Genomic DNA, 27,291 nt, shown 5'->3' with positions numbered 1-27,291 from the left:
AAGGAATCTGTGGCTCTAAGCGTCAGTGTCTCAATGTGATTTTGAGTGACGGGTTAGAGCAGACTGGAGAAGCACTGAGCGGAATAACACACATTTGTCACTGTCTCACCCATTTAACACGGAGTCTAATGTTTTTGGGTCCATGCTCGTCTGGGTGAACATCTATAGTCGCTGATTTTCTTCAAGAAAAAGACTGCCAGCGGACCGAGCGGTCCTGGTCGGGCCGGGCGTGGAGGGATTAGAGATGAGCGACTTAATGACGGGAAGCGGGGTGTCTGTCTTCGGTCTGGGGTTCTGTTGGGTTCTGATGGGTCTGTGGGGATTCGGTGCCGCGTGCCCCCATTCGTGCTCATGTAGTGGGACCAGGATATCGTGCGTTGGTCAGGACCGTGGCATCGTGGCTTTCCCCGTGCTGCAGTCGGAGGCTGAGATGGAAAACATAACCGACATGTGAGTGTCTCGAGCCCAATCACCGGGGTAAACGGGAAAAACACTTGCACGCTCTATACCAAATATGATACGGACATACACACCTCAATAATGTATTCTTCTTCTGAAATTGAACTTCATGTCCTAATATTACACAGAGACTGTTTGCTTTTTAACCCAATTGCATAACGCCACTGGCTAAACACGCGCACCATATTACAGGTAGGCAGATTGCGCCGTTAATGAAAAGATAGGAAGGCCATTACAAATCAAAGCAAGCGACGTTATAACCTACATATTTTTCCCCTATTGTGTTTTCTTTTGCCATTTACTTTACTAAAATAACACCGTGTGCGTGTATCACAACTCTTACATCTGGTGTGTGGACGTTCTGTGTGTTTTCGAGTCGTAGGCTATACCACCCCGAAATAGGATAGACAAAAACTATACAGCATCCAGTGAAAATATTAGCTCAACCACCACCAACCATTATAACACCACCCAATCAGGCCACGGAATATGAAAATGGAACCTTATTATTCAGTTTACTACGCACGTGCCTCTGAATGTGGCTTGTTAACAACGGTTACCAAATCCTTTTTGTGGGCTCGCACTGATAAACAGAAACAACACTCGTTTTCTAATAGATCTATGTCAAACCAGGCAGGTTCCCCTGTAGTAAAACATTGAATACGTAGGCCCTATTTAATAAACAAAACTAAGTGATCCATTCTAGAAAACAAATACCCCATTCAAATCTGTTCGATTGTTTTTTTGTATCCTATTCTGTATCAAATTCAAGTTTGACATATATATATATATATTCAATTGCAGCCAGTGTACCGCCAAAAGTCTAAATAACGTAGTGAAGAGGGGTATTAAGGAATTCCGAGAAACATCTCAAATAAATATTATACAGAAAACAGTTTGGTAGTATGTACCGATGCATGACATGCAGTATATAAGGTATGAAAACATAACTTGAAAAAAGTATCGATGACGGACTGAAAAATTCATTTTTTTTTCTGTAAACGTGATATCAACATTTGGAGGTTAAGAACTGATATGAGACGTCGTTTTCTGCCTCCACCAATAGAAGTAGACGTGCATGCAAACGATAAACAAATAAGTAAATAATTAAACTGCCACGTCGAACTATTTGGGTTTATAGTCACAAGTACATCTTTCAAATTCCACCAAATAAAAATCCTGTCAAATCATACACATGTAGGATCGGATAAAAGATATATACTCAAATGGATTTTGAGCAAAATAGTGCCAACATGCCACAGTCTTATTTCAAATGACCTTGATGGATGACATACATTCAAAGACAGATCTAGGGCCTTGTAAAGACCAGGACCTGGAGACACCACTGCATCACAGCACCGCAGCCTTCCACATCACCTCTGACTCGAGCCGTTTGTCATTTCAGATTCATCGCCAATCAGAGCGGCTTCTCATCCATCAACGACAAGGATCTGCATTTTTACCGGAACCTCAGGAATCTGTGAGTGTGTCACGTGATCCGTCCTGGTTACGTAGGTGCGCTGGGCCCCAGGTCGTCATGGCGCCCGCAGGATGATTGGTATCACTGGGAGGGCATATTGTGCCGTCGTTTATCCCAATGGGGTTTCTGTGTTTACCTGCGTGTCTCCTTCTCTCCCCCTCCTCTCCCCAGAACGGTGACTAGCAGCAGTCTGACCTATGTGTCTAGACTGGCCTTCCAGGACAATCTCAAGCTACAATATCTGTAAGTGACGCTTTAAAGGTCAACACGCACACACACTGCCTCGCACAAACTGCTGAAAGTCTACAATACATGACTCGAGACTCTCGAGGGACATGAGCTTGACATAACGACGCAGAATGACATGTCACACCCTGCTAGGTTTTGAACTGAAGTTTGTGTTGATTTGACAGGAATCTGAAAGACAATAACCTGTCATCGCTGTCGTGGAGGATTTTCAGGCATTTAAACATCTCCTATCTGTGAGTATTTATCCACGCATGCAAACACACACGCTGCCCTAACTTCACCAACGTGTGCGTCAGGCACAATGGATGTTTGTGTATGCCTAAATGTGTGTCCCTGTGTGTGTATGCATCCCTGGTGTGTGTGTGTTCCTGTGTGTGCGTGTGTGTGTTCCTGTGTGTGTGTGTGTCCCTGTGTGTGTGTGTTCCTGTGTGTGTGTGTGTTCCTGTATGTGTGTGTCCCTGGTGTGTCCCTGTGTGTGTGTGTGTCTCTGTGTGTGTCCCTGGTGTGTGTGTGCGTGTAGGATTCTGTCTGGGAACCCTCTCCGCTGCTCGTGTGACAACATGTGGATGAAGCTGTGGCTGGGGGAAGAGACAGAGCAACAGGAGCTGCAGTGCACCCAGGAGGGCGGAGGACGTCGCCTTCTGACCAGACTCACCCTGCCTGGCTGTGGTACTGTCACACACACACACACACACACGCCCCCACTCATGCACACATGCTCCTGAACAACTACCACCAGATTCGTCCCTACAATTTCAATTGAATCAAAACGCACACACATCCCACCATCTACGACACCAGAGCAGCTGTCCTTGTCTTTGCCCAGGCTCAGACTCTCTCTGTCTGGGGGCCCGGAGCACCGGGGGCTGGGGATGAGGGGGGGAGGTAGGCCTCAGCGGGGCAGACTAGCACTGGCATTGATAACACATATTGATCCATCCCCTTCTGGCTGCGCCGCATTAGCGCCGCTATTTTGGGCACGGCCACGGTTATGTGTGGGCCCCTGGAGAGGAGGCTGGGAGACCCCCGGTAGAGTGACATATGAAGACAGCAGTAGAGAGAGGAGGCTGGGAGACCCCTGGTAGAGTGACATATGAAGACAGCAGTAGAGAGAGGAGGCTGGGGGACCCTTGATAGAGTGACATATGAAGACAGCAGTAGAGAGAGGAGGCTGGGGGACCCGTGGTAGAGTGACATATGAAGACAGCAGTAGAGAGAGGAGGCTGGGAGACCCCCGGTAGAGTGACATATGAAGACAGCAGTAGAGAGAGGAGGCTGGGGGACCCGTGGTAGAGTGACATATGAAGACAGCAGTAGAGAGAGGAGGCTGGGAGACCCTTGATAGAGTGACATATGAAGACAGCAGTAGAGAGAGGAGGCTGGGGGACCCTTGATAGAGTGACATATGAAGACAGCAGTAGAGAGAGGAGGCTGGGGGACCCGTGGTAGAGTGACATATGAAGACAGCAGTAGAGAGAGGAGGCTGGGGGACCCCCGGTAGAGTGACATATGAAGACAGCAGTAGAGAGAGGAGGCTGGGGGACCCTTGATAGAGTGACATATGAAGACAGCAGTAGAGAGAGGAGGCTGGGGGACCCTTGATAGAGTGACATATGAAGACAGCAGTAGAGAGAGGAGGCTGGGGGACCCCTGGTAGAGTGACATATGAAGACAGCAGTAGAGAGAGGAGGCTGGGGGACCCTTGATAGAGTGACATATGAAGACAGCAGTAGAGAGAGGAGGCTGGGGGACCCTTGATAGAGTGACATATGAAGACAGCAGTAGAGAGAGGAGGCTGGGGGACCCTTGAAAGAGTGACATATGAAGACAGCAGTAGAGAGAGGATGCTGGGGCTTCACGGAGATCCTCTCTCTATCACACAAGGTGAAGGAGCTGCGGCCCTGCTCGGCAGATAAACACTGGACCTTGATGGACAAAGCTGGTTTAAAAAGATATTTTTGTCCCTTCAGAGTTGCTGTAGGGTGCCCCCAACATTGACTGGAACGTCGTCCCAGTGCACTGATCTGAGACACACTCTGTGTTCTCCAGCTCCACATGCATGAGGACTGAGAGTGAGTGTGTGTGGGGCTCAGTCTGGCCTTCAGGGGTGATGAAGTGACTTTTCCGGAGTGATTGAGTTGGTTACCGTAGTGATAAGCGCCGTGGAGATGGCCTTAAGTAGAGATAAGAGAGTCTGTCCACACTCCGCCTTCCTCGCCAGACGCTGCTACCCTATTGGCTGGGACTCTAAAGCTGCCAGCCTTCTGATTTGACACGGCTGGGTTAGCCCCAGGTCATGGTCACACACACACACAAACACACACAGCCTTGTTTGTGTAGTTCTGGCCTACAACACAGGCTCCAGACTGTGTCCAATCACTTTTAATCTGTGTGGCAGGAGTAACAGAGGACACAGGCAGTAATAATCAGTGTGTGACAAGAACTGAGTGTTTTTGTCCAAGTGCGTGTGTGTGTGTGCGTGCGTTTGTCCACGGCGCTTTACTCACAAAGACGTGGGCCTGAACATCCAAATGGTCCCTCCCTCCGTTCCGACAGAGCTCCCCATGGCGACGCTGACTCCGTCCAAGGCCACCGTGACGGAGGGGTCTGACGTGGTGCTGACCTGCAACACCTCCGGAGCCCCATCACCAGAGCTGATCTGGACCATCACCCCGGTCATCTCCAACTACGAGGTCCGATGACACACACAGGAGCACGCACACACACCTGAACACACACACGTGAACACACACACGTGAACACACACACGTGAACACACACACGTGAACACACACGTGACCATGCATATACGTGAAAACACCTTTAGGTCGACGCTGACACTCTCCCCGCAAAGTCTGTTCTTGTTACTTTAACTTCACATAACAGGCGTGTGTGTGTATGTGTGTGTGCTTGTGTGTCTCTGTGTTTGCGTGTGTGTGTTTGTGTGTGTCTGTTCCTCAGCAGATTGAGACGTCAGGCCAGGTGTCGGAAATCCGCCTGTCCAACCTGTCGTCGCTGGACCACGCCAGCAAGATCACCTGCAGCGCAGCCAACATCGTAGGGGAGAACGAGGCCTCTCTCTTCCTCGATATCCTCTGTGAGTTTCTCTCTCACACACACACACACACACCTTCACACATACACACACCTTCACACACACTCACACACTCCCCTCTCTCCCCCTCTCTCTCCCCCTCCTCCCCCCCTCTCTCCCCCCTCCTCCCCCTCTCTCCCCCCCTCTCTCCCCCTCCTCCCCCTCTCTCCCCCCCTCTCTCCCCCTCCTCTCCCTCTCTCCCCCCCCCTCTCCCTCCCCCCTCTCTCCCCCTCCTCCCCCTCTCTCCTCCCCCCTCTCTCCCCCTCCTCCCCCTCTCTTCCCCCCTCTCTCCCCCTCCTCCCCCTCTCTCCCCCCTCTCTCCCCCTCCTCTCCCTCTCTCCCCCCCCCCTCTCCCCCCCCTCCCCCCCTCTCTCCCCCTCCTCCCCCTCTCTCCTCCCCCTCCTCCCCCTCCCTCCCCCTCTCTCCCCCTCCTCCCCCTCTCTCCCCCCTCTCTCCCCCTCCTCCCCTTAGTCCCCCCCAACATCACCAAGCTGAGTGATGCCATCCCAGACCACCACTGGTGCATCCCCTTTAGCGTGTCGGGGAACCCCAAGCCCTCCTTCCAGTGGCTCCTGAACGGCCAGCCGGTGTCCGAGGGCAACTACATCACCACCATCATCCACGAGGTGTCGGAGAGGGAGTTCCACGGCTGCCTGCAGTTGGACAACCCCACCCACATCAACAACGGCCTGTACACCCTGATCGCCACCAACAAGTACGGGCAGGACCGCAAGACCGTGCTCGCCCACTTCATGCTCGACCCCTTCGAGGGTGAGTGTGTCGCACGCGCTTGGGGTTTTAGCGGTCGAGGTAGAGGGAGGGAGGGAGGGAGGGAGGGAGGGAGGGAGGGAGGGAGGGAGGGAGGGAGGGAGGGAGGGAGGGAGGGAGGGAGGGAGGGAGGGAGGGAGGGAGGGAGGGAGGGAGGGACAGGCCACTGCTGTAGTCCTCAGCCTACATGGTAGTAGGATGAAGTGCATTCTTTTTGGGGGGTTTTGATTACGTTCTGAACAGATAGTGTGACGGTCCTGATCTGACATGTGGTTTGTTTGATTTCAGCGCAAACTATCACAGATCCTCTTTACTATGGTAAGTTGACGTCCACACACCCACAATGCATCACACTCACATCGCCAATGAGAAGCCACCTTTGTTTTGAATAATGTAAACGTTTAACTCAGTGTAGTGGATGTGGGAAATGCAGATCATTCATGTCCTCTCTCTCTCTCTCCCCCTCTCCTCCCGTCTTCCCTCTCTTCTCAGACCCGACCACAGGTACAGTCTCCTCTCCCTCTCCCTCTCCCTCTCCCTCTCCCTCTCCCTCAATCAGCCAATCACATCACATTAGGTGAACACATAGGGTGTTTACTGGTTCAACCCCTAGATGTCAGGATGTGAATCTCCTGTCTGTCTTTCTGATTGCAGACGGAACTCCTCTGGATCCACCTGAGGACAGAGTTGCAGTGAGTCGTCTGAATCTGAATCTGATTTCACTTTGTTTTGACCTATAAACTGACCTGAGAGACTGACCTGGTGTGTGTCGTGCAGGTGTACGTGGTTGTGGGCATCGCTGCTGTGGCCTTCACTGGTTTCCTGCTCATGCTGGTCATCCTCAAGTTCGGAGGGAACTCCAAGTTCGGCATCAAAGGTAAGACTGCTTCCCTCCCAGTTGTCCGACGAGACCCGCTGTGTGAAAAGGGGGTGGTTGCCAGGTTCTTGGCTGCGTCTGGTGGTTTACCTGCATGATGGTCTAATTCTCTAATCACCGTCCCTAATCCCACTCACTTCCAGAGTAGCTGCATGTTCTCTAGCCGACACACACGTGTGTGTCTAACATAACCCTTTTACATTTGGTGTTAACCCACAAACACAATGAGCTGTGGTTCGAAAGCACATCGGCGAGTGTCGGCCGATACTGGAAGGCCACTGTGCTGAGGGGAGCTGGCTGGTATTTTTGTAAGATTGTGTGTTAAGAAGGCCCAGCAGAGCCGCTACTGTGTGGTCCCTTATTTTGGCATTGATTCATCACTCCTCCGAGGGTTAGATGTGTGGTGTGTGTGTGGGTGTGTGTGTGGGTGTGTGTGTGGGTGTGTGTGTGGGTGTGTGTGTGGTCAGAGGGAGTGAAAGAGGTTTCTTTTTTCCTCTCCGGAAACAGAGTATGAGGTTCCACTCGAGGCGTTGATTCCTCTCCTGACTCTCAACACCTACACACACCACTTCTGTGGTGTGTGTGTGTGTGAGTGTGTATGTGTGAGTGTGTGTGTGTGTGTATGGATCAGCTCATGTTTCATCATCTTCTTTAGACATGTGCACTCTCAGTCCCCTCTGTGTGTGTGTGTGGGGGGGGGTGTGGGTGTGTGTGTGTGTGGGTCAATAACTCATAGTTTGGTAATTTGTTTTTATAGACCCGATAGAGACAAGGAGCCACAACTATGACACACACAAACACCCTCACACACACACACACACACACACAAACAAACACACCCTCACACACACACACACTCCTGGTCAGTGTTGATGTAAATGTGAAACAATAGGTGTGAAACAGGCATGCAGAGCCTGCTTCTGAGCATACTCTGTTTGCTGTGTTTATCTGGGGAGCGCAAATAGTCAAATTGGTCTCTCTCGCTTAACCACACACACACACACACAAACCCATACACAGACACACACACACAAACCTACACACACACACACACCTGTACACACAAAAACACAGACACTTGTACTTGTAAAAGGCTGTATGGATGTATTATTCAGCCGTGGCTGTCTTCCGACTGTTTCCTCTGAATAACCCATGGTGTACAGTGGGGCTGAGGAGCAGAGAATAGGGCGCTTGTCTTCCGACGTCTGTTGCATGCACGTGTGTGTGCGTGGAATTGTAAATGCTGTTGCTGCACGGAGTGTCACTAAGTGCATGTGATGACCCTGGAAAAAAGAGAGCGAGATGAAAGAGAGACGTTCAATTGGAAACAGGTTGAGATCGCGATAGAGACAGAGAGGAGAGAGCGAGACAAGGAGAGAGAGAGAGAGAAGTAGAGAGAGAGACAAGGAGAGAGAGAGAGAGACAAGGAGAGAGAGAGACAAGGAGAGAGAGAGACAAGGAGAGAGAGAGACAAGGAGAGAGAGAGAGGCCTTGAAACAAAGAGACAGGGAAATAGAAAAAGAGAGAGTGGCACAAAGAGAGAGAGACAAAGAGAAAGAGACCGAGAGAGAGACAGAGAGAGAGACAAAGAGAGAGAGAGAAATAGCTTTCTCCAGTATGCTTATCAATGATGCATGGGACCTGGTATCAGTTTTCTCTGGGTTTGGAAGAGTGCCGCGCGATCAATGCAGCACATCCCCCTCAAGGTCAGACGGAACTCAGCCTCGACGCTACTGGGCATGCTCAGTCGGCTCTCCACCTCACCTGGGTCAAACACATAATAATAATAATAATAATAATAATGTGTTACTTTAGCTTTTATCTAAAGTGACTTACAAGGGGGAATTTGAATTTGCATGTCAAACCTACTGAGCTACACCCAGGCACAGAGGGGTGTGTTTGATTTAGACCACAGCTGGTTGGACTGAGAGTGTTTCGTTTTATGGGATTTTACCAAGTGAACTAAATCAAATGCACCCTGAGTATCTGTTGGGGTTGTGGCCTGGATCCTGCTGATGTGCTGGGTGAGAGTGAGTGTTGAGGAGATGTTCCTGAACACCCTGAGGGTCAGAGGTCAGGAGTCAGAGGTCAGGAGTCAGAGGTCAGGAGTCAGAGTCAGTTAGAGAGTTCTGCTCAGGATCAGACCTCCTGGCAACACTTGCGTCCTGTCACACACACTCACACACGCTCTCACAAACACAAACACACGCTCACACACACACACATTCTCACACACATACACAGATGAAGGGCTCATTCCAGTTCAAGTGGTTGAGATGATCCTGTAAGACAGTGAGGTGTACATGACATCCTCTTCATCTCCTTGACAGACGAGAAGTGTCTACTGTTAGCCCCACTAGCCTGTTAGCCCCACTGCTAGCCCATTAGCTTTGCTAGCTCTCTCCAGGACGTTCTGTTCCCAGTGTGTCCACTGTCTTCTCCAACACCACCATTCATCCTGGCAGCACAGTAAAAGTCAAATAACTCAAGAACATGTTTAGTGTCCTGCAGTGGCCTCTGCTACTACCCCTTCTCCTTCTCCTTTTTCTCTTCCCTCTGTTCCTCTTCCTCCTCCTCTTCATACTCCTCTTCCTCCTCCTCCTCTTCCTCCTCCTCCTCATCTTCCTCCTCCTCTTCATCCTCTCAGCATTGGGCTGGGTTGGAAGGGTACCTGGGTAGGTTTGGCAAGTTATGGTAAGAAAGGGTTGGGCAGGGCAGGGTTAGTGAGGTTGGTTTGGGCTGGGTTTACCTGGACTGGGATGGGAAGGTCTGGGCAGGTCTCGGGGCTTGAAAGGGCCTGGACAATGGCAGAGGGAAGCGCAGTAAAAGCAGAAACAAACAGAGCGGTATTGATTGATCAGGGACTGCACTATAAAAGATAGAGCTGTATTGATCGATTGATCACTGGGCAGTTGGAGGAAGATGCGTCTCTCATGGCCCTGCCCATTACACAGTGTTCTGCTAAGCTCAGCAGTGTGTGTGTGTGTGTGTGTGTGCGCGTCTGTCGGCTCTGTGTGTGTATGTGTGTGTGTAAGTGAGCGTGAGTGTGTGTGGTGAGTTACAAGTCTTGGATCAGCAGATTGTGTATCCAGGTCCGTGAGGACAGACTCTGCTGATCGCACATTCAGGATCAATACCATATCGGCGTCATTTGAAGAAAATCCCGTTGTGATGAATGAGGTGTTATGGTTGGGTAATGAAGTCGCTAGGAGTAGCTGGGTTGTGTGACGTTGCATGTGGAGCGCTGCAGAGGGGGATTGTGGGTAACGGTCAGGCAGGTGACACAACGGAGGGGGAGGGCCTTGGCAACTCACCGCCTGCTGTTGCCATGGAGACATGAGTCATCAAGCGCTGCGCTCCAAATATGAATCATCATCCCACACGCACACACGCACAGACACATGCACATAGACACACACACACATGCAGACACACAGACACACACAGTCAGACACACAAAGCAAACATACCAAACAACTCATTATCACACACCTACATCTAACTTGAACTCAGAACCTCCAGCACAGAAAACATTCCTTCCCCACCTCTTCACTCCGGGTAGAAGAGCCTGTTCTAGCTGGTGATCCCCCTTTACTCCCATCCTGTCCTTCCTCCATTTTTCTTTACCTACTTCCTGTCTGATTTCATCCCAGTCTCCCCCACCTCCCCATCTCTCCCTGTCTCTCTCTGTCTCTCCCTCTGTCTCCCCATTTCTCTCTGTCTCTCTGTCTCTCCCTCTGTCTCCCCATCTCCCTCTGTCTCCCTCTGTCTCCCTGTCTCTCCCTGTCTCCCCCCTCATCTCCCTTCCATTGTCCCCCCCCTCCCTCTCTTTCAGCTGCTGCGTTCTGTACACTGTTGACTTCTGATTCTAGGACTGACGCCTCTGCAAAAACAAACTGCTTGGTACAAGCTGGAACACACAACTGTGTGTGTGTGTGTGTGTGTGTGTGTGTGTGTGTGTGTGTAGGTTTCGTGTGGCAGGAACGATGTGTCTATTGTTTTAGTTGGCGTCGATTATGTTTTTGGCTATGGTGGCTAATAAAGTGGTGGAATGAATGAGTTTGGGGCCGAGCTGTGACTTGTGTGCGGTGAGGGAGGGTGTGTTCTGGGCTACTGTCACTAACGGCTCGAAGACGTTTGGATTTTTCCCGTGGCAGATGCTGAGGTCCACACAGCGCCCAGCTGGGAGAGCTTGATGCAGACACACTTCTGGTTTTAATAGGACTCATCCTTACACCGACGGGATTCTGAACTGATACAATCTCTCTTTAATGATGCATCATTAAAAAGAAAGTAAGATGACGGAACTAACAAGTAAATCCCCTGCTCTTTTATCAAGCTGTGTGTGCCGTTGGCTACGACTAATTGTGATACGCATAGCCTTTCTGTCTGTCTGTCTGTCTGTCAGCCTGTCTGTCTGTCTGTCTGTCAGCCTGTCTGACCAACTGACTGACCTCCCCAAACCCGTAACCCCCAGTGATTCGATGTTAACTCAAATCATCCCTTCTTCATCCTTATTTACTGTTTCTCATTGATTTTACATTGATTTATATCATCATTTTAGATTTGTTACCTTTTTTAGTTCAATATCAAATTTTGTCGTGCTTATTATTTACTGCTTTGAGTCCTTTATTTTGTTGTTTATGTTGGTTTTGTTGTGTTTTTGTTTCCCCTCAGGGTTTGTTATGTTTCAAAACGTTCCTGTGGAGGTGGTAACACTGTAGGACTGACGGAGTCTCCACAACAACTTGAGAGAGGGAGGAGGAGGGGGGAGAGAGGAGAGGTGAAGAAAGAGGAGAGGGAGAGATGAAGGGAAAGGGGAGCAGAGGAGAGGAGAGAGAGAGAGAGAGAGAGAGAGAGAGAGAGAGAGAGAGAGAGAGAGAGAGAGAGATGAAGGGAAAGGGGGAGTAGAGGATAGGGAGAAGAGAGGAGAGAGAGAGATGAAGGGAAAGGGGGAGTAGAGGATAGGGAGAAGAGAGGAGAGGGAGAGATGAAGGGAAAGGGGGAGGAGAGGAGAGGGAGAGGGGGAAGGGGAAGAGAGGACAGAGGAAAGGGAAAGATGAAGGGATAGAGGGGAGGAGAGCAGAGGAGAGAGGGAGAGAGCGAGATGGAGGAAGAAGGGGGAGAGAGAGAGAGAGAAGAGGGAAAGATTAAAAGAGAGAGGAGACAGAGAAAGAGAGGGAGAAAGAAAGGAGGAAGAGAGACATTCAAACACACACAGTAAGAGAGACTGTTTAGAATTGTCCCAGACAGAAGTAGGAGAGGTTTGTCACCCCAGTGACTGAGGACGAACCTTGCAGGAAGTGGCATCAGAGGAGCATTTGGGCCAATCACCTCGCTCTCTGCAGAGACACCTAAAAGCCTGCAGATGAATTATTGAAACAGACAACCATTAACCTATATATTTACACACAGACGCCCCATAACACACCCCAGCTGGTTTTATACACACCACTGATCTGGACACACAAACAGACCCCCCTTCCCCCGTATCTCAGTACGGTCCAATAAACAATCGTTGACATAACTTGGTACCATATGCACCCATGCTAACACAAACAAAACACACACATTGTGGGTTAACATCAACAACAAACATTGAGATGCCCTGGATTGTATGCACCTTTTCTAACACACCTCCACATACACACTTTCATCGTGGGCTGGGGTTGAGACTGAGGTGTAGTCAGATGTGGAGGGTACCATTTCATTAAGAAGGTAACAGGGTCTAGGCGCAGAGCAACCGTTTCTTCACAGCAGCGAGTTCACATCAGGATTCCATAGTTCCACACACAGAAGACAGAGATCTGCACAAACTTGTACATATCTGAATGTGACAGGTGATAATGATCGTGTGAAACGAGAGTGGGTAGAGGAGATGTGGGAGTTATAACACTGGCAAAACCAAGAGAGTAGCTAGAACAGGAAGCATGTTGTGTTTCTGCTGGAACGTTTGTGTACTTCTGGAATGCAAATAAACTGTGATTTCTACCTCTTTTGTCAGTTGGCATGTCCGTTGCTTGGAAGGTTCTGTGTGTGTGTGTGTGTGTGTGTGTGAGAGGATTGTTGTCGGCATGACTGAGGGGAGGTTCTCTGCGAGGAACGTTCCGATTCTGACATGTAGAGGAACATTTCAGAAGGGGGAAGGGGGGTATGGATGGTGGAGGGGGGTGGGGTGCGGTGGAGGGGGGTGGAAGGGAGTGGAGGATGTGGATGTTATGAAAGCTGGATGCCTGCAGCTGACAGACTGATTACCACCTGTTACAAATTCATGGAAATGGAGGCTCTTACGACTCAAGAAAACATCTTTCAGAGTGTGTGTGTGTGTGTTTGTACTCTCAAGTACATGCAGCAGATACATTCACCTGGTACTGTGCAGCTTAATTGCAGAGCAGCAATTAATACAATACTGCCGATTACATTTTGAAGTCCTTCAGGAAACATCTGAATCGTGAGCCATGTGACACAAGACAGCCATTCAGAACGCACTGCTCAGAATCCCCTCTCTCACTGACAAGAGAAGACATCATTAGTCCCGTCTTTGCCATGCTCTCGTTCTCCTCCTCCTCCTCCTCTTCCTTTTCTTCTCCTTTCCCTGCGTCACGCCTCGTCACGACGTGTGTTGTGTGTGTTCATGGAGGGGGGAGGTGGGGGAGTGAGGGAGGGGGAGGTGGGGGAGTGAGGGAGGGGGGGGTACGAAGTGAAGGAGAGGGGGACAAAAGAGAACATGGTCTTTCTGTCACTTGAGAAGGTGAATGTGGTTTGTTTATTAAAAATAGAAACTCAGACGAAGAGAGGGGGAAGGAGAGAGGGGGGAACGAGCAAAGATGATTGGAGGAGAGAGAGAGTGATGTATAGAAAAAGAGGGAGAGGAAGGAGAGAGAGAGAGGGGTAGAATGAAAGGGAGGAACAGAAAAAAGTGAGGCAGAGAGACTGAAAGAGAGAGGCCTATTTTTACATGGCAGAGTGTTGGAGGGAATCTGATCTGTGCAGGATGCAGATGTGCCTGCCCAGACCGGTTCTGATTGGCTGACAGTCTTCTCAACTCTGTCACTAAACTGCAGTGCAACTGAAATCCTAGCCATCCCTCCTTATTAGCCTCCACCCCTCCATCCCTACCTCCATCCCTCTATTCCTTCACCCCTGTCCAAGACATCCCTTTCTTCCCTCTCTCACCCGACCCGCTTCCCTTCCTTCCCCCCTCCGATGCTCTCTCATATCCTACTTTTAACGTTCCATCTCTTTTCTCTCTCTGTCTGACCTCAGTTTTTTTTGTGGCAAAACCCTGTGTCCATCTCTCCATCTCTTAACCCTCTCCACAAACACACACACACTTCTCCTACCCCTCTTTACTTTCTCTGTCCTTATGTCCATCCTTCATCCCCAAGTTTACGAATGATCCCCCATACCTATAAATCTCTGTCTGACAACTTCCTGTCCTTTCTCGTAATTTGTCTTTCTGTCTCTTTCTTTCTGTCTTTGTCTCTCTCTCTTGATTTTCTCTGCTGTCTGTCTCTGTCTTCACCGTATCCTGTTCCTCCACAGAATCAATACATCACTTCCTGTGTGTGGCGGGGTGAGAGCACAGTTTAGAGACGTGGGAGACAGTGAGAGGAGGGGGGGGGGGGCTCAGGTTTCCTGTTAGGGAGGGGCTTGGGGGGCTGCAGGTCACATACGGGGACGGCAGAAGGTGAGCGGGTGACAGAAGGCTCTGACCTAACTGCCCCTCTCTTCCTCTGCCCTACGACCTCTCCTCTCTTCCTCTGCCCTACGACCTCTCCTCTCTTCTAAGTGTTCTGTCCCTCGATCACTCTGCCTGTTATTACTCTGAAAATGCTGAATCTGGAAGATCTCCTCTCCTCCCTGCTTGGACACTACTGTGCAGTCTCCCTATCTCCCAGGGTGGTGTGATATGGCCTCGACCCCTCTGACAATAGCAGAAGCGTTGGGTTGGGAGTGCTCCATCTTTAGAGCGCCGCACCGCAGCTCAGTGTGTGCTTAACCGACTGGTTGACACGCAACGATGTGTTTAAAGTTTTAATACTCACAGCATGCCCGTAACCCCAGGCAGTCAGTGGGATTCAGCTTTGTTCACTAAACGGCTGGTGTCTGTCTGGATGAGGAGATGGGGAGGGTGTAGCCAGGGGGCATCAATACAGGAACACTTACATGCAGACGCATTCAGGCACCTAGCCTCAGTTCAGGCCCCAGCCCCAGCCCTAACCTAAGACCCGGCCCCAACGCCAGCCCCAGTCATGGCCCTAGCTCCAGACCAAATCTTTGCCCTGATCTCAGCCCCAGCCCCTGCCCCGGCCTTAGCCCCTGCCCTGGCCCAAGCATCACTCCATCTCCTCCAGCAGTATTAACAGCAGTTCCTTGTCTATTAAACGGTGTTAGGTCAGAACCTGACCCCACTTATGCTTTACCCTCCCCCCTCCCTCCCCCTCCTCTTCAACAGCTCCCAGAGGACCCCTCCCCTCCCCTGGCCCCTGTCTCTCCTCCTCCCCTTGTCTCTCCCCTCCCAGCCTCCTGTCGCCCCTCAGCTAAATAGAGTTTGTAACGATCTGACCCTGAAGCCTTTCACCACTAATGATGGACCTGTCTCAATGTGTGTGTGTGTGCGTGTGTGTGTGCGTGCTTACATGCGTACGTGCATGTGAACGACCAAGCCTCTGAAAAACCCTGTGGGTAATGAGTATCTTTAAACCGGAAATCAAACAACAGTCAGAGCGGAGCCAAAATGCCTGCTCTTGAGCACCAGAGTTGAGCCAAAATGGCTGCTCTTCAGCTCCAGATGACATGAGGGCTCATGTCATCTGGAGCTGAAGAGCAGCCATAATGGCGAGACCCCTCAGCACAATGTAGACAATGAAGCAACTCCAGAGCTTCTCATAAGGCAACGCAAGACCCCCACCTTCCTCCTGGGAAGACTGGGAACGGAGGGGAAACCTTCCAGAACTCCTGTCCCGGGTCCTGGGGACGTTGGGAGAACACACACGCGCCCAGACCGGAGGAAGAGGATGAGCAGAAGGAGCCTTGAGTTGTTGCAAGTTCAAGTGAAGGGTGTAGCCTCCTGCAAACTTAGGATGAGGGAACATGCCTGGAAACATCCGCCCACACATACACACACACAACACACACACACACAAGCATTGTGCCTGGAGGCTGAGAGACAGTCAGTCTTTGTTTGTCTGTCTTGTTCCTTCGCCTCCTACAATGGAATGTACCCCAGACACTCCAATAACAACACTGTGTGCGTGTGTTTGAGTGTGTGTGTGTGTTTGAGTGTGTGTGTGTGTGTGTGTTTGAGTGTGTGTGCGTGTGTGTGTGTGTGTGCGTGTGTGTGTGTGTGTGACAGAGTGAAGGGAACAAAAAAAGAGAGAGAGAGAGACACAGTGACAGAGAAAAGCAGTTCTAATGTTTATTTAACGTTGAGAACACCAAACCCCTGACAGTTCCGGCAGACTGCCTCCAGTCGCAATGATGATGGATGAGGAGGCAGGTAGCATGTCTCCCTGTCCACCTCTCTGCTCTGCATTATCAGATACAATCTTTCCTCCAGCTTGCTCCCATTCAGAGTAACCTGTAATCAACTCTTCTTCTGTGGTGTGGTGATGAAACGTTTCTTTATTCTACTAGCCAGCTTGGGCCTGATGTTCCTTCTGTAGCCTGCCTCCGTCATTTAATAAATCACAAAAAACTACAATCTTTTCTCTCTCCCCCTCGTTCTGGAGTTTTCCTCTGGATGAATGTTCTCATCCTCTATCGTCCCTTCTCTGATCTCTCCCGGCCAATAACCAGTCTAATCCTCTTTTCTCCCTCCCTCACTCCATCTCTCCCTCCCTCCATTCCCCCCTCCCCTCTTCTTAGTGCTTTGTTACTGACCTCTTTTTCTTTTCCTCTCTGTCCCCTACCCTCCTTATCTCCCTCTCTCTCTCAGGTCCCTCCTCAGTGATCAGTAATGACGATGACTCCGCCTCTCCTCTCCACCACGTGTCAAACGGCAGCAACACGCCGTCGTCCTCGGAGATGGGCCCCGACGCCGTCATCATCGGCATGACCAAGATCCCCGTCATAGAGAACCCGCAGTACTTCCGCAGCACAAACAGCCTGCTGAAGAACGACACTTGTGAGTAACGACCGCACAAACGCTCCAAACCGACGTTGAAAAAATGTATCAACTACACAAACTCTTCCAACCGATGCGAAAAATTCTAAACTATGCAATTGCTCAGTTTCGCAAGTGCTTTTATACTAGGCAGATGCAATTAAACTACACAAATGCTCCAAAACTACGTAAAAAACCTTATCAACTATGAGGAAACTCGTCCAACCTCTGTGACAACGTTCTAAAACATGCAATTGCTTGTAAACTGCACAAACACCTCTCATCAAATCAACTCATTCACCCCAGGTCTATTCTAGTCAACTATAGTAAAAACAGACAGTTAAATATACAGAACAACTACATCACTGCAATCTGTAGTAAAATGTGATGAACTTGTTGGTTGACCAGAGTGGAGCTAAAAAGAATCAAGTCTGTATCTCACCTGAGGTCATTTACTAACATGAACTGGTTAGTTAGGAAGTAATTGTCAAATTAGAAGGTAAAGATTTTGGGAAGTGTAGTTTCCTACCTCAGTGAGAACAGGAGTTTTCTCTGTGCAAGAGAGCGAACTAACAACCGAGACCAAAGACCTTCGAAGGACGCACACCTGCTTGCGTAGAAGCTTGTTGCCTCAGAAACCACCGGCTGCCATGGTGATGGATTTGAAGAAGCTGAAATAAACTGGTCCACTGTGACAGGAAATGCGGTGTGTGTGTGTGAATATGGATTTGTTCTAGGTCAGTCCTTTTCGTGTGGTCTAGAACAATGATCCAAGCTCAATAGAGATGAATCTGAAGTTGGACGATGATCTTGAGAGGTTTACCAGTACACACAGGCATCATCTAACAAACACACATGCCCAAAACACACACACACACACACAAACTATCCAGCTCAGCATTCAAACCCAGAGAGTCAGAGTGATTTACAGGCTATAAAAACAAGTATATAACATGAGTGAGTCAATTACATTCAATACAGCACATCTGTTTGTGTGAGTGTGTGTGTGTGTTAGACAGAGAGAAGGTGTGTGTGTGTGTGTATTCTGCTTGAAGGCTTGACGATACGACCTGTAGTTGAGGCGTCATGGGAGTGGGAGTGACTGTAATATCTCAGAAACAGATCAATGATCCCCATTAGTTTACCCACTCCATTAGAGTGGACCGAGCTCATTAAGAACAAGACATGTTTACTCACTCACACACAAGCACACACAATTGATCTAATGATCAAAAGCGAAACGCAAGAATCGACATAGAATTTGTGTTTTGTTTGTTTTCTTCCTCTTTTCTTGCTTTCTTTGCTTTCTGGGCTACATGCCCTTCTCCAGGGGCGATCAAAATAAGTACATAACATCATCCTGGAAACTGTGATTCACATACACACACACCTGCGTGTCATCTGTGCTGTTTACTGGGATGAGGCTCTCTAATCATCTTGTTTCCCTTCATCATCCATCCATGATGTCACTCTGATGCTTGGAAGCCCACTGGCCATCTACTGCCAGCTCTGAAATACAAGACCCTCCAACCAACCCTTCGCTCACCTCCATCCATCCATCCATTTGTTTGTTTGATCTATTTGTCAATCCATCCAACCATCCACCCAGAAAACGCGAGAGAGAGAGAGAGAGAGAGAGAGAGAGAGAGGGTGCTGATGGATGGAGGCCGTGGCTTTTCAGGAGAAGTATTCAGGGAATTGTGGGTACTTACTCAGGTCCCTGGGCTGTTGTTTTGGCAAATGTGATGTCACCAGAAGGACACACACACACACACATATGCATGAGCACACACAGGCCCACCAGGACGTTAAACACATACACACAGCATACACAAACAAAAGTCTGAAGTCTGGAAGTGTGTTGTGGTCTAATGATGTCCACCAACCTCTCTCTCTCTCTCTCTCTCTCCTTCATTTCTTTGTCTATCTCTCTCTCTCTCTCTCTCTCTCTCTCTCTATTTTGCCCTTTCCTCCTCCCCTTCCTTCCTCCTCCTTCTGTCTCTTTAACTTTGGGTTATGGTGCTTCTCAGTAAGTTAGTGCAGATCGATGCAGCTTCAGAGTCTAGCTCGCTGTAATGCAATATGCTGAGTGGTGAGCTCTTCTTCCAATGCACTTCTTAATCAGATCTCAGATCAATCCTGCCTGTGTATGTCCGGCTGCACAGCGCTTCTCCCAGCGACTGCGCTAACTTGCTGATGAATCGGTTTGGGTGCCCTGGCGGCCCGACTGGCTGTCCACGTTCTCGCGGCTCGCTCGCTCCAACCGGGAGGTCTGGGCGAACGTCTGGGCTTGGATTTAAATCATAAAACGTGGCCATGCGAAACTGTCTTAGTGTTGGAGATAAACGTTTCCAATCTCCGCTCGTCGCATCGCATCAGATAACGTGTGTTATCTGTATGTGGCATATATCTAAGGGATATTAATGATGATTGAATGATGATTGCTTTGTTTATAACAACACTCAATTAGTTTTGTGTTGTTTATTAGCTGTGAGTTAAATATTGTGATAACTAGCTGTGGGTTAACTACCATAGGCCTAGGCCTAGATGTATGAACTGTGGCTTAACTAGTTAGCTTGCTGTGTTTTAACTAGATGTGTGTTAACTAGCTGTGTGTCTTGTCCTGTGGGTCCCCAGTCGTTCAGCACATTAAGAGACACAACATCGTGCTGAAGAGAGAGCTGGGAGAGGGTGCCTTCGGGAAGGTCTTCCTGGCGGAATGCTACAACCTGTCACCTGACCAAGACAAGATCCTAGTTGCTGTCAAGGTAACCAACGTCGTTTTCATCAGCACTCTCTTATTTGAAGCGCGTCCTTCATGCCTTGTTGATTGTGGGGAGTAAGATGGAGTAGCATTTAATGTTGCTGTAATGCAGACCATAGATTTTTGGTAAAGGTGTAATTGTACCTCAAAGATAAAAGGTTCTTTTGGAGGTATCATATTCCTACACTTTAGATGGATATGAAGCATCGAACAGGATGCGTCCTTTCTATGGATTATATTTCTACTGGACCTTCATGTTGACATCGCCGACCAATGAACCCTGCAGACCAGCTTGGGGGAGGATTAACCAATGGGATCCATCCAGAGAATGTAGAAACAAGATGTTATTGGACGATTTTCTTAAAAAATACATGATATTCAAGGAAGACCCCTCCCCTTTGCTTCCTCCATTTACCTTCTTGTCTGTCTCAGCATTTTACTTTCCTCTCCTCTCCACTTCTCTCCCTTCCTCACCCTCCTCTCTCAGCATTTTACTTTCCTCTCCTCTCCACTTCTCTCCCTTCCTCACCCTCCTCTCCTCTTTCTCTCAGAGCTGAGGGGAGACAGCGAGCTTGACTGGCCCAGTCCAGCCAGGGCAGTTTAGGGTCCATGTGTACAGTAGGAAGGTGACAGCCTGGGGGTCATGCTTATGCTAACTAAGCAACGGTTGACATGCTACGCTAATGCTAACTGACCTGCAGCATTGACCCGGCAGTCCTCAGGTCATCTCAGGCCATGACGGGTCCCCATCTCTCTCCTCTGTCCTCCTCCCCTCATGCTCTCCTCCCCTCTTCCTCTGCTAACCCTTCCTCACCCCTCACTTCCTCTCCTCACCCCTCCTTTTCTTACGTTAACCTTCCTCTCTTCACCCCTTATCTCCTCACCCCTTTTCCCGTTAACTTCTCCTCCTCACCCCTCCTCCACTCTGACAAACAGATCATTCTACTCCATGTCTCGAACAGCCTGTATATAGCCATGTCACATACCGTAGGAGCATCAATTATTCACCAGGCAGAAACATTTCTATAGTATATCTGCGGATAATATTATGGGACCGGATCATTTTCACTTCCTGAAATGCCTGCAGCGTGATTTCACTAAGAGCTGAGGTCAGGTCACATGCATAGAGGACACCAACACCAAGAGCTGGTTCCTTACGTAAACACTAAGCTCTAATCACTTCCTGTATATACAGTGTTCAGGTCTGTTGAATGCTGTTACTGGGGAAGCCCTCTCGTTATTTTTCTAATTTAGACAGAAAGACTCCAACTTTTCCTGTTGGTGGAAAGTGCTTTTGATCACTACTAATAGTTGCTAATGAGATGATGTGTGTCCACTCGTGTGTGTGTGTGTGTGTGTGTGTGTCTGTACGTGTGTGTGTGTGTGTGTGTGTGTCCAGACTCTGAAGGAGGCCAGTGAGAATGCTCGTAAGGACTTCCACCGAGAGGCTGAGCTGCTGACCAACCTGCAGCACGAGCACATCGTCACCTTCTACGGGGTGTGTGTGGACAGCGACCCGCTCATCATGGTGTTTGAGTACATGAAGCATGGAGACCTCAACAAGTTCCTCAGGTACAAGTCCTCGGAGTCGCGTTGGTGGTGTGTGAGTAGGAAGGTGTGTGTGTGAGTAGGAAGGTGTGTGTGTGAGTAGGGAGGTGTGTGTGTGTGTGAGTGGGGAGGTGTGTGTGTGTGTGTGAGTGGGAAGGTGTGTGTGTGTAGGGAGGTGTGTGTGTGTGTGTGAGTGGGTGTGTGTGTGAGTGTATGTGCGTCTGTAATGTGCACGTGAGTGTGTGTGGTCGGTGTGTCTGCATACTGGCAGGTGTCAGTTTGCAAGTGAATGCGTTGAGCTGCGTTTGTCTCGACGCAGCATATTTACGGATCTACGTCCCCCCACCCCTCACTCCCCCCCCAACCCCTCACCCCTCCCTCCCCCCTCCAGGGCTCACGGCCCGGACGCGGTCCTGATGGCGGACGGCCAGAACAACCGCCCGGTGGAGCTGACCCAGTCCCAGATGCTGCACATCGCCCAGCAGATCGCGGCCGGCATGGTGTACCTTGCCTCCCAGCACTTCGTCCACAGAGACCTGGCCACCAGGAACTGCCTGGTGGGGGAGAACCTGCTGGTGAAGATCGGAGACTTCGGCATGTCCAGGGACGTCTACAGCACGGATTACTACAGGGTAAGTGTATGTGTCACTCTTTTATTGGCCCTCTTTTACACCCTCACCGTATATACTTCCGACACTTACACCCCCTGCACTCCCTCCCTCATCCCCCCAGCATGGTCCCCATCACCCCCTCCTCCCTCATCCCCCCAGCATGGTCCCCATCACCCCCTCCTCCCTCGCACCACTGCATGGTCCCCATCACCCCCTCCTCCCTCGCACCACTGCATGGGCCTCCGGGACGTGGCCATGCCGCTGAGGGAGCTCTTCTGAGATCCTCCAGACGAGAACTGTGTGTAACGTCATGTATTCGTTTTAGCCGATGCTTTCTAATCCGAAGCAATGTTAGCCTGCGACCTCTTGATCTACAGTCAAACGCTCCGTCACAGGGCTATACCGCCTCAGAATCCATCCACCCTCGACCTGGCGATAAGCTGGCTGTCGTTCAGCTAATGCTGTGGAACACCTCTGATAGACTCTGGCAGGGCTCCATCGACACACCAGAGCTAACTGCTGTAGTGATTCTATCATCCCGGAGTCCATTTCCATTGGGAGGCATAAACAAGCTACTGTACGGGTTAGAGGACTGCATACACTGGATTAACAGTGAGAGATGTGTGCATGTGTGTGTAAGGCTTGCCGTCTGCCGTATAGATGTCTGGTATGGGTTTCAGTGTGTTTTGATGTCACAGCATTATAGGGTCAGTATGGATGTGAGTCCAGCCCATGCTGGTGTGACTAGCGGTGGTGTGAGGGAGAAACAGAATCTGGCCCACTGTGCCTCGAGTGCTGAGAGAGCTGTCCCACACATCCGGCTTGGGGGGAGAGGAGAGGGGGGAGAGGGGGAGGGGAGGGGGGAGGTGAGGGGGAGAGGAGAGGGGGGAGAGGGGGAGGGGGGAGGTGAGGGGGTGGTGGGGCAGGAAGTGGAATGTAGTTGTCAAGCCAAGGTATCTGGGTAAAAAGTAGACTCTCTCTCCTCTTTCTCTTGCTGTCTCTTTCTTTCGAATGTACAGTATTACCAGTATGGGGAGACGAATAACCCCTCTTCCTCCTCCTCCTTCCCTCTCTTTGTGAAACCAACCACTGGGGGTGTAGCCATAGCAACGGGCCCAGGCAGTGTAGCTGGAGCGGTTCTATCAGACAGAGAGCAAGTCATCAAAGAGCCGCTATTAGTATGCAGCAGCACCACCACAGAGAGAGGAGCAGGGAGGGAGGGAGGGGGAGACGGAGGGAGAGAGGGATGGGCAGAGAGAGAGGGAGACAGAGAGAGAGAGGGGGTGAAGGGTTAGACAGAAGGAGGGGGAGAGGATGGGAGAGGGAGAGCAAGCAGAAGGGAGAGAGGTAAAAGGACAGGGAGGGACCAGGAGGGAAGGGGAAAATGGAAAGCAGGAATAAAGATAGGAGGAGGGGAGAGGTGGAGTGGCAGAACAGGAAGAATAATTGTTGGTGGTGATGGGCAGAGATGGAGTGGAGAGAGAGATGAAGAGAAATAGAGGGGAGATATATGGAGAGGAAGGGAGAGACGGAGAGAGAGAGAAAGAGTGAGAGAAAGGGAGGCAGGGGGTAGAGAGAGGGAGAGAAGGACAGGGAGAGAGGGGGGTAGAGTGAGGGAGAGAAAGACAGGGAAAGAGGAGGGTAGAGAGAGGGAGAGAAGTACAGGGAGAGGGGGGGTAGAGAGAGGTAGAGAATGACAGGGAGAGAGGAAGAGAAGACAGGGAGAGAGGGGGTTAGAGAAAGGGAGATAAGGACAGGGAGAGAGGGGGGTAGAGAGAGGGAGAGAAGGACAGGGAGAGGGGGGGGTCGAAAGGGAGAGAAGGACAGGGAGAGGGGGGGGTAGAGAGAGGGAGAGAGGGACAGGGAGAGAGGGGGGTAGAGAGAGGGAGAGAGGGGGGTAGAGAGAGGGAGAGAGGGGGGTAGAGAGAGGGAGAGAGGGACAGGGAGAGAGGGGGGTAGAGAGAGGGAGAGAGGGGGGTAGAGAGAGGGAGAGAGGGGGGTAGAGAGAGGGAGAGAGGGACAGGGAGAGAGGGGGGTAGAGAGAGGGACAGGGAGAGAAGTGGGTAGAGAGAGGGACAGGGAGAGAGGGGGGTAGAGAGAGGGACAGGGAGAGAAGTGGGTAGAGAGAGGGACAGGGAGAGAGGGGGGTAGAGAGAGGGACAGGGAGAGAGGGGGGTAGAGAGAGGGACAGGGAGAGAAGTGGGTAGAGAGAGGGACAGGGAGAGAGGGGGGTAGAGAGAGGGACAGGGAGAGAGGGGGGTAGAGAGAGGGACAGGGAGAGAGGGGGGTAGAGAGAGGGACAGGGAGAGAGGGGGGTAGAGAGAGGGACAGGGAGAGAGGGGGGTAGAGAGAGGGACAGGGAGAGAGGGGGGTAGAGAGAGGGTGGGAGGGGGAGTGTGAACGTCAGAGTAGCAGTGATGAGTCATAGAGGATCACAAGGTGAGCCCGTAGCTCCAGCCCTGCAGGGTATCAACACCAGGACTGACGTCAGCAAGCCCACACAGCAGACAGGCAGGCAGACAGACGGGCAGGGAGACAGGTAGACACACAAACAGGGAGACAGGCAGGGAGACAGGCAGGGAGGCAGGCAGACACACAAACAGGGAGACGGGCAGGGAGACAGGCAGACACACAAACAGGGAGACAGGTAGGGAGACATGCAGGGAGACAGGCAGGGAGACAGGCAGGGAGACAGGCAGACACACAAACAGGGAGACAGGCAGGGAGACAGGCAGGGAGACAGGCAGAGTAGCACTGCCCGTTCTTTAAGTTCATATTCCCATGCAAATTCTTTGTCTCCATAGATAAGCAGGGCAACTAAGAACAGGGTTTCGGAGAATAGAGTGGGAGGGGCGTTTTACATAGGCCCCTCCCACGCAGCCGGCCTTCATAACTCACACACACACCCACCAAAAATAAAGATAAAAAACTCAGAAAGCTGCCCGCGAGGCCCGGCCGGTTGCCACAGCAACGGCGGCAGCCACGGAGGGGGTCACTCAGTTAAACCCACAATCCCCGGCGCCGCTTCTTAGAGTCTCCCTGGCACGGATAAGCAGTGGGCAAGTTAACGATGAATATTTATGAGAACAGGACAGAGAGAAGGGGGGGAGGGATAGAGTTAGACTTGCAGAGAGAGAAAACAACAGTGAGCCAGTTACAGAGGTAAAGAGAAAGGAGAGAGAGAGAGAGAGAGAGCGCGAGCGAGCGGGCAAGAGAGTGAGGGGGAGAGAGAGAATGAGAGGTAGAAAGAGAGAGCGAGAGAGCGAGAGAGTGAGAGAGGTAGAGAAAGAGATAGAGAGGGAGAGAGAGAGAGGGAGAGACAGACACGCCTACTTTGAGTATCGGGTCTAAAAGCTTTGGGACTCAGTGAGGGCCACTAAACCTGCCTCTTAATATTTCATGAAACCAGGATGTTAAAAACTATTAATCACACACTTTTGTCTCCTCCTCCGCCTCACACACATAAACTAACATACACACACACACACACACACACAACACATACACACAAAGACAATCTGGTTAACAAACAAGCTTCCTAACACTAAGAGCACAGCATGAATATTTGAAGCTGAACCATACTGTAAAGAGCGATACAATCAACAACGATGAATAAATGAAACAAGAGTTTAAAGTATCTAATGCCATAGACTACAACACTACCCAGTGCCCTACAAACTGTACTCAAAGGAAAGCTAATCTGAGGAAAAAGGTCATGTTTTGGTTGACTGGATTTGTGTTTTGTATATTATTATTATTTTGAAATTACTACGTTAGTATTTTTGTTTTCTTCGGACCAAAACCAAGGAATTTAAAAAGGCTTTTTTGCCAGAAACACTGTAGAGGCAGCATAAAGGAGGGAGTTGTTAACAAGAGTTATGGGGGCAGTAGGAGGAGAGGAGAGATGGAGCCAGATAGAGGGTGATGATGAATATCTCCTGCAGATTTAAGTGGATGAATCCTAGCCTCCATGCACGAAATTCCTTTACAGCCTGAGAACAAGAGAGTTCCAAACGACAGAGTTCCAAACGACAGAGTTCCAAACGACAGAGTTCCAAACGACAGAGTTCCAAACGACAGAGTTCCAAACGACAGAGTTCCAAACGAGAGAGTTCCAAAAATCCAAGCTTTCAATAGAATGCTGTGACATAGAACGACCGACTGAACTCAGGCAGGAAGTTAGCTAAGTAGCTACTTCCTGTAAGTGTTTATCTATTGCTGTCTGTACAATACTTTAATATACTGTATATTATTTACATTAAACTTGTAAAATATAATGCATATACTGTCAGGAATAAACATATGATACTTATAATTTACATGGCTACAATTGTAATGAATAACAATCTTTCCACAGGCACTAAGCTGGTTTACAGCCATGCTTAAGGTTATTTTTCCCTCGTTTGTGAGCAGGTGGGAGGCCATACAATGCTGCCCATCCGCTGGATGCCCCCTGAGAGCATCATGTACAGGAAGTTCACCACAGAGAGCGATGTGTGGAGCTTGGGAGTGGTGCTGTGGGAAATCTTCACCTACGGCAAGCAGCCCTGGTACCAGCTCTCCAACAACGAGGTGAGAGATCTTACACGCCGCTCTCTTACCGTGTCCTACCAGCTAGCAACACCCGTTAGCGACCGCGGACCTTAGCTAGCCACTCCGGCTAAGTCACAACATCTCCATCTATAAGTGGCGACTATTCCACGCCGACTCCCCCCTCAACCTACCCCATAATCTCAACGGCTTCGACCTAAAGTCGAGTGTGTTTGTCTCCCCCTGCAGGTGATCGAGTGCATCACGCAGGGGCGGGTCCTGCAGCGCCCGCGCACCTGTCCCAAGGACGTGTACGACCTGATGCTAGGCTGCTGGCAGAGGGAGCCACACATGAGGCTGAACATCAAGGAGATCCACAACCTGCTGCTCACCCTAGCCAAGGCGTCGCCCGTGTACCTGGACATACTGGGCTAGGAGAGGGGAAGAGGGCGCGTGTGTGTTAGCGTGTGTGTTAGCGTGTGTTTTAGCATGGGTGTGAGTGTTAACGTGTGTGAAGCTAAGACGAAACTCTAAAGGCAATCAGAAGATTTTCCCACCTTGTTCCTCCTCCCCACACCCCCATGACTTTACTCTTTCACGCATATCTTTACCTCCCTCCCTCCATCCTTCCCTCCCTCCCTCCATCCTTTCCTCCATCCATCCATCCCTCCCTCCTCCCCTCCCTCCTTCCTTCCTCCTCAGAAGAGAACTGAAAGAGAGGATCTTGACTGTAGGATGTTTCTCTTCTGCCTTGACAGGCTGTAACCTGGCAGTATGCACTCTGCTGTACTTGGGGATTACAA

At 50.3% G+C, this 27,291-nt stretch overlaps 1 protein-coding gene across 1 annotated transcript; it reads left to right on the top strand.

Moving 5' to 3' along the window:
- Nucleotides 1–27,291, top strand: ntrk2a (neurotrophic tyrosine kinase, receptor, type 2a). Its single transcript, XM_084690611.1, has 16 exons — nucleotides 1–450; nucleotides 1,865–1,939; nucleotides 2,111–2,182; nucleotides 2,353–2,421; nucleotides 2,709–2,857; nucleotides 4,745–4,881; nucleotides 5,153–5,285; nucleotides 5,754–6,057; nucleotides 6,664–6,742; nucleotides 6,828–6,927; nucleotides 16,868–17,056; nucleotides 19,673–19,803; nucleotides 21,199–21,371; nucleotides 21,739–21,985; nucleotides 26,372–26,530; nucleotides 26,738–27,291. The coding sequence occupies exons 1-16, from the start codon at nucleotides 245–247 to the stop codon at nucleotides 26,921–26,923; spliced, it is 2,409 nt and encodes an 802-aa protein (XP_084546737.1). The 5' UTR covers nucleotides 1–244; the 3' UTR covers nucleotides 26,924–27,291.

The sequence above is a fragment of the Hypomesus nipponensis genome, chromosome 24 (genome assembly GCF_054491055.1).
Source record: "Hypomesus nipponensis isolate SF chromosome 24, ASM5449105v1, whole genome shotgun sequence".
NCBI lineage: Eukaryota > Metazoa > Chordata > Actinopteri > Osmeriformes > Osmeridae > Hypomesus > Hypomesus nipponensis.
This window is presented reverse-complemented; position numbering and strand designations above follow the sequence as displayed.

Bases quoted from the DNA above. Each gene is read 5' to 3' on its own strand.
- ntrk2a (XM_084690611.1), top strand. From the start codon at position 245: ATGAGCGACTTAATGACGGGAAGCGGGGTGTCTGTCTTCGGTCTGGGG. The intron at 6,743-6,827 runs GTGAGTCGTCTG...TGTGTCGTGCAG, and splicing joins CACCTGAGGACAGAGTTGCA to GTGTACGTGGTTGTGGGCAT. The intron at 17,057-19,672 runs GTGAGTAACGAC...GTGGGTCCCCAG, and splicing joins CCTGCTGAAGAACGACACTT to TCGTTCAGCACATTAAGAGA.